This window comes from Musca vetustissima, unplaced genomic scaffold (assembly GCF_032173495.1).
Source record: "Musca vetustissima isolate MV318-11 ecotype Yass unplaced genomic scaffold, APGP_CSIRO_Mvet_v1 utg32545, whole genome shotgun sequence".
Lineage (NCBI taxonomy): Eukaryota > Metazoa > Arthropoda > Insecta > Diptera > Muscidae > Musca > Musca vetustissima.
The window spans coordinates 49,346-56,033 of record NW_026886389.1 but is presented as its reverse complement, the minus strand read 5'-3'; the positions used below and the strand labels follow the sequence as shown (position 1 = coordinate 56,033).

Sequence of the window (6,688 nt, the reverse complement as noted above, 5' to 3'; positions counted from 1 at the left end):
ATTCTCAAAAGGAACCATGTGTCTATCTTGTTTCCTTTTGCCCGTTACAAACATATGCACAAATACATAATACCCTGTACCACAGTGTGGTGAAGGGTATAAAAAGATGATAATCGCTTGGTGCCAAGTCCGGACTGTATGGCGGATGAATTAAAACTTCCCAACCAAGCTCCCGAAGTTTCTGGCAATTCACTGTAGTTGTGTGTGTCCTAGCGGTGTCCTGGTGGAACACGACACCTCTCCTGTTGCCAATTCTGGACCTTCTGGTCAATTGCTATCTTCAAACAGTCCAGTTGTTGACGGTAGAGTTCAGAATTCAGCGTTTGACCATATGGAAGCGTTTGACCATATAGTAAATAATCGCCTTCCAGTCCCACCAAATGCATAGCAGAACCTTCCTAGCCGTTGGTCCCGGTTTGGCCATTTTATTCATTTAATTTAATTATTTAAACAAATTATTTAAAAAACTCAGATCAAAACTTATTAAAGCGTTTTTTTATCGAGTTTACTGGTGATCCACCTATGACATTTTACGGAAATGAAAGAAAATACATCAGTTATGTTTGAAATGATCGTCGGAATGCAAAAAAAAAAATGCCTAACGAAAGAAAACGATCTCTCCCTTGCAACAAAAAAATGAAAAGTTTACAATGGCACTGCCTAAAAATCTTCAGCGTACTTTTTGTCCACAACTGAAAAAACTAGCAAAAGTTATTTACGATGCTAGAGAATAATATTTCCGTATAAAAAATTGGTTGCGGGTCGGACAAAATTAACCCAGATTTCATGAGCGCTATTAAAAGAAATCAACACGAAATTTAGCATAGCGTATTGAATTGAGTATGGAATGATGTTTGTTAATTTTCGTTGAAATCATTGCAGTTTTAGATATACATAACCCCCGTACACATTTTCGGCCGATTTTATCTAAATGGTGCTCCAAATTCCAATAGGTTTGCCCATTTTACACGCAATATTGCATACAGTACCACACTGAAAAGGACATATTATTTCGTAAATCGTGTATTTATAACCTATACCGCATAATTTCTTGGTGCATATGTTTGTAACATGCAAAAAAATCTAGATAGACCAACAGGGTATTTGCTATACCCTTTGGTACCTTTTTGACCCTGTAACTGTGTTTGCAATTTTTTGCTTTGTGCGACTTTTCTTCTTTCTTATTTTTAAAGTTGAATTTTCCTTTTTATGTGTTAATTCAAAAAATTTTTCTACGTCGTTTATGAATTCCAAGGGTATCTGACATATGGCAGGTTTTATTGACAAATTTATTTTTCTGTGCCTTTTTTCAAGGGAACGACTTTTTGTGCAACTTTTATAAAATTGCCAGCGGTAACACTGTAGGCATGTTTTTAGAATATGCATAGTATGGCAATGTAGGCATTTTAAATTGAAAACCAACTACATGTCACATTTATGATCCGAATGATATACAATTTTGTGCAGCTTATTTATTTGACCCAAAGAGGAACCGTATTTGTTGGACCTCAATAAGAATTTTACGAGCATCTCTCCGTCCGACATTTGAACTTTGCTTAGGGGGTTTCATTACAATAGAGAATATATTTTTATGCCGCATAAACATATATTCCCTAAACCATTTTTATTCACACTAACCTTGCGAACAATTACCTACTCTGATTTTTTATTATTAATTTTTCTCTCTCTCCAAATTTTCCACACTTGTCCGCGTAATTTGTCTTAATAAATAAATCTCGGCACATGTACAGAAATAAACGAAAATGTGATGAAAAAAAAACATTGAAACCAAAATCGTGTGTTGTCATCCATTAAGGTTATTGAATACTATGGGTTAAATTCATTTAACTGTTAGAATAACAGCTATACAATTATAGTCCACAAAACCCACACTCACACACACACCAACACCCATCAATATAGCCATAAAAAAATGTTGTGCTGAACTTTATACTCTACTTTGATTTGTTCACCAAATAAAGCTCAATAATATCCAATTATTTGAAATGGAAGAATTAAATTTCGAAAAAAACAGAAACTGGGTTATTTTCTTTAGCGATTGACGATGGGTGGACGGCCGGCCGTACAGGCATGACAAGACGAGACACACCAATTAAATGACAAGCCAAGCTGATGCCAGCAACAACAAAAATCGAAAAGAAATGGACGTCAATGATTTAGATTTAAGTGAAATTTCTTTGGCAGTAGTACTGTTATTCGATATGACAGACAATCAGTGTGACAAATAGAATAAATAAATAATTTAAGTCATTTAGTTAAGTTAACAATCATAGAATTTTGAGGAAGACAATTTTTTATACAATTCTTTAAAATTTATGTATTTTTAGAAATGTTATTTCAATGGCTAAACATGTTTGTTTATTTTTATTTTCTTTTTCTTTCAGAGCCAGGCTTTGGCCTTAACACGTGTTGCCAATGCTGCTGCAGCAGCTGCTGCCGCCAATGCCAGCAAACAGGTCAGCAACAGCGAGTCAGCTTTGCATGGCGATGTTGTGGTTAAGACAGAGCATTCATTGTCGCCACCTCCACCTTTGCCACCTCCAGCACAACAACAGCAACCCATCTCATCATTGGTTTCATCACTGGGTCATCACAATAGCCGGCAATCGCCCACAAATGCCAATGCACAAAATTCGACTTCAGCCACAGGAGGTGGAGGAGGAGCCGGATCAGTAGAAGACACAAACAATGAGGCCAATCGTTTGCAGCAGCAACAACAAAGAAGATCCTCATTACAGGGTGTTCAAGACAAACTGCAACAATTACAACAATTGCAACATCAGCAGCAACAACAACAAAATGATTTGCAACGTAGCCCACATTATTCGGCGGGTAATTTATCTAATCACAATACCACACCATCCCCTACATTACACCGGGAGATGTCATCAACACCCTTGGGTCAACCCAATTCAACAACTAGTCAAAATAGTTCGACACCAAAGCCAAATGAACGTGATCATCACAATCTAACGCCTCATAATACCTCAGCCCAGCAGCAGCAACAACAACGTTCCGATAGCCATCATCATGGCCAGCGTGTTATGGGCAGTATTACATGTCTGCCACCGTCAGCTTTAAATGCCGTTGCAGCAGCCGCTGCTGCCCAACACCATCACCAACAACAGCATCATCATCAGAGTGCAGAGAAAGTGCTTAGTTCCACTGCTGGTCCCATGGAACAGCGCAAAGATTTCGATATAACCAAAGTCAATTGTAAGTGAAAATAAATTTGTATGTCTTGTTAGTTTATTTACTTTTGTTTTGTCGAAATATTAACCACCAGTAGAGTAAAAAAAGGATTTCGAATAACATCCCTTAATCAGCCTACTATAAAAGGGTATTTAATTTCGCTAATTGTCCTGTAAAAATGTTATCCTTTTAAAACTAAAGTAGGTTTTGAAAGCATAGTGCATAAAAGGGTCTAAGCGAAAATATATGAAATGTTTCCAATTAAAACCCTATAATGAAAATGCCAAAGTCGGATGGATTGAGTCATCTGATATGGAGGCTCCTTGTTGTAACCGATTAGAAGCAAACGTAACCTTACGGTCTATGATGAAAAATTTATACTTACTTAGCTGGCTTGTGAGAGAACTTTAGTTTCACAAGCCGAAGTTAATAAAGATTTCCAGGCGCTTCGTTCTTTTGCTCATTTTTTCTAATTTGAAAGACCATGTTCGGCAATGTTGTCTTCCACTTGATCTATCCATCTAATTCTTGGTATTGCCCTTCTGCAAGAACAATCAGCTGGTTCGCATTTATATGCTTTTGAGCTGGGACATCTTCATCCATTCTCACAACATGACCTAACCAATGCAGTCGCTTCAGCTCGATACGTCTGACAGTGCAGTCGTCCAGGAATAAATGGTACAACTCATGGATCATTCGACGGCGATATTCACCATCAACGCAGATCAGCCCATAGAAATTTCTGAGAATTTCTCTTTTAAACACTCCAAGAGCCGTCTCATCTGCTTGTGTAAGTACCCATGCTTCAGATCCATATAACAACACGGGTAGTATCAGCGTCTTGTAGAGTGTGAGTTTGGTTTGGCGGGAGGTGGTATAATTTCTAAACTGCTTACTGAGGCCGTAGTAGCATCGGTCGGCCAACAATATCCTTCTCCGAATTTCAAAACTGATTTCAAACTGGACGTCTTGCGCGTTGATACCATAACATGGTCTTCTCGCCGTTTACTGTCAGACCCACTTTGGCATACTCCTTCTCAATTTGTTCAAATGTGGCTGTTACCGCTCTTATCGCGTTATTCTAATTTCAATTTGCCACGTCGGGTACAAATTAGCTTCAATCGGACAAACTTTAGTTTTTTGGTACACCACTTAGATGGAATCGGATGAAAATATATATGAGAGCTATATCAAAACCTGAACAGATTTCAACAAATTTTCACGGACGTAGTAATATCAGTACGGTGCGCACAATTGTGTCTCAATCGGAGAAACACTGGCACTTTGGTACTGCATTTGTATAAGATCGGACGAAAATATATATTGGATCTTAATCTATATCAGAATCAGAATCTAATTCAGTACTATTTGCAAAAGTTGGTCTCAATCGTACCATTTGTTTATTGGAAGCTTGGTGCACCATTTATATAAAGTCGGACGAAACTATATATGAGAGCTATATTCAAGTCTCAAACGATTTTCTCCAATTTCAATAGGGTTCGTCTTTGGAACAAATAGTGAGCTGTGCCAAATTTTATCCAAATCGGATCATAAATGCTACCTGCACTTTGTTCACAAAAATACATGGACGGACGGACATGCCTATATCGACTCAGAAGGTGATTCTATGCACATTCTCAAAAGTAACCACGAGTCTATATCGTTTCCTATTGTCTCTTACAAACATATGCACAAAGACATAATACTCTGTACCTCAGTGTGGTGAAGGGTATAATTAGTATATCACGAATTCCACAAAAAGGTCAACCACACAGGTGAAAAATCAATTCGTTAAGAGAGATATGAAATTATATAGGAAATATTCTTTGCAATCCGGACAATATATTTTTAGTTGAATTTTGAAAAATAACCGTAGTTTTTCTTTTCGTTGTACCATTTTCGCGTGGAGAGTAACTTGGGCATATTTTTATTAGTTTTAGAGTGTCATTTGTCGTAAGTGTGAACGCTGTTAGCTAAAACAATATCAATAATAAATATTAAATTCAAATAGAGTAATATCTTACTAAGAATTACATATATATAAACCTATACATATACCAAGAGAATCCCGTGGTAAGTGCAGTTAAATAGTGTAAGAAAATATGTAACGCGTGCGTGACAAAATTAGCATATGTTTCTATACAGACTCTAATATGAGAATTTTTTTTGTGATAATGCTGTTATGTGTGGATCTTGAGATGACAAATTCAAATAAAACAAAGTTTGTCTTCTATCTCCATCGAACAAATTTGTATCCGTCACGCACATGTTACATTCTTCCTCAATAAGTTGCTTTAGAACCGAATTTACAGGCAAAAATGTCGTCCATAACTGCATAATGATTTACCAAAGTTCTTGGGGCCACACAAAGCTATAATATCCTGACAACATGGTTGTGTGGGGTATAAGAACTAGCATTTTTAAAACATTCTGTTTTGAATTTAATTTTTTTAGTACATGTGTGTGTAACAGTGCGTTACGAGTGTAACATGTGCGTGACGGTGTTCAAAGTTAAAAAAGTATATCTTAGAAATTTTTTTCTCAAAAAAATTGAATGTCAATATAATCTTGAGTAACCCATTATAGCTGTAAAAAAAATCCGCAATTTTATCTCCAGCCAATTCGCAGAAATTTCATATCGAAACTGATATCCAATTTTTAAAGGGAAAATTTTGTAGCGCGTGCGTACGCTAATTTTTTCTTAATATCTCCGACATTTACAAACATATTCATAAAAAAAATTAGCAGGTATTGTAAAAGGCGTAAAACTATTTAATAAAAATTGCGAAAGAAATTTCGGAAACAAATTTTTCTTAACTAAACAAACGATTATATTTCGCACGCTGTAACAGTGCGTGACATGGAATTCGTGATATATAAATATAATTTTTCCTAAAACACTGTGCCCTCAATTGAGCCAGATAAACACATTTGATATTAGCTAAATTAGGGTTAAAAACTCCATAATCCTTCATTGTTGCTGAATTTATTTAAATAAAACCAAAACAACCCATTTTCCAGCCAACTTTTTGTCACGCTATTGGATAGCCAAAATATACGCACACACAATGCCCTTTAATATTTGTGGAATGCTGAACAATACCATTATGTTCTGCCCATCTCATATCAATATCGAATTCTCTTTCCTATTTTCCTCAGCCATATAAAAGAGATTTATTTTTGTGACTGCAACGACGATTGCTAAAGACGTCGAACTACAACGACGGTAACCAATTATAACAAAAATAAAACATGATTTTATAGCAGTAAGAGCTTAAGGTATTAAGCGGATTAATCCTTTTTGTATTGGCGTACAATCGTTGTAGATTTGTATAGGGCAAAGGGGTGGTTGATTCTCATACACATACAAACGTATTTTCAATGGATTGAATTGATGAAGTAATTCTGTAAAAAGATTTACATGTACATTATTATGGTATAGTTTTGCAGACATCCATAACTACCTACCTAACTA

General features: G+C 36.1%; 1 protein-coding gene across 1 annotated transcript; it reads left to right on the top strand.

The window, feature by feature from the left end:
* Positions 1–2,405: 2,405 nt before the first annotated feature.
* LOC133333860 (ell-associated factor Eaf-like) lies at positions 2,406–3,245 on the top strand (the record flags this gene model as incomplete). Its single annotated transcript, XM_061542169.1, has 3 exons — positions 2,406–2,547; positions 2,653–2,693; positions 2,733–3,245. Coding segments are annotated over 3 exons (696 nt in total), but the record flags the coding sequence as incomplete, so codon positions are not given.
* Between the last annotated feature and the right edge of the window lie 3,443 nt (positions 3,246–6,688).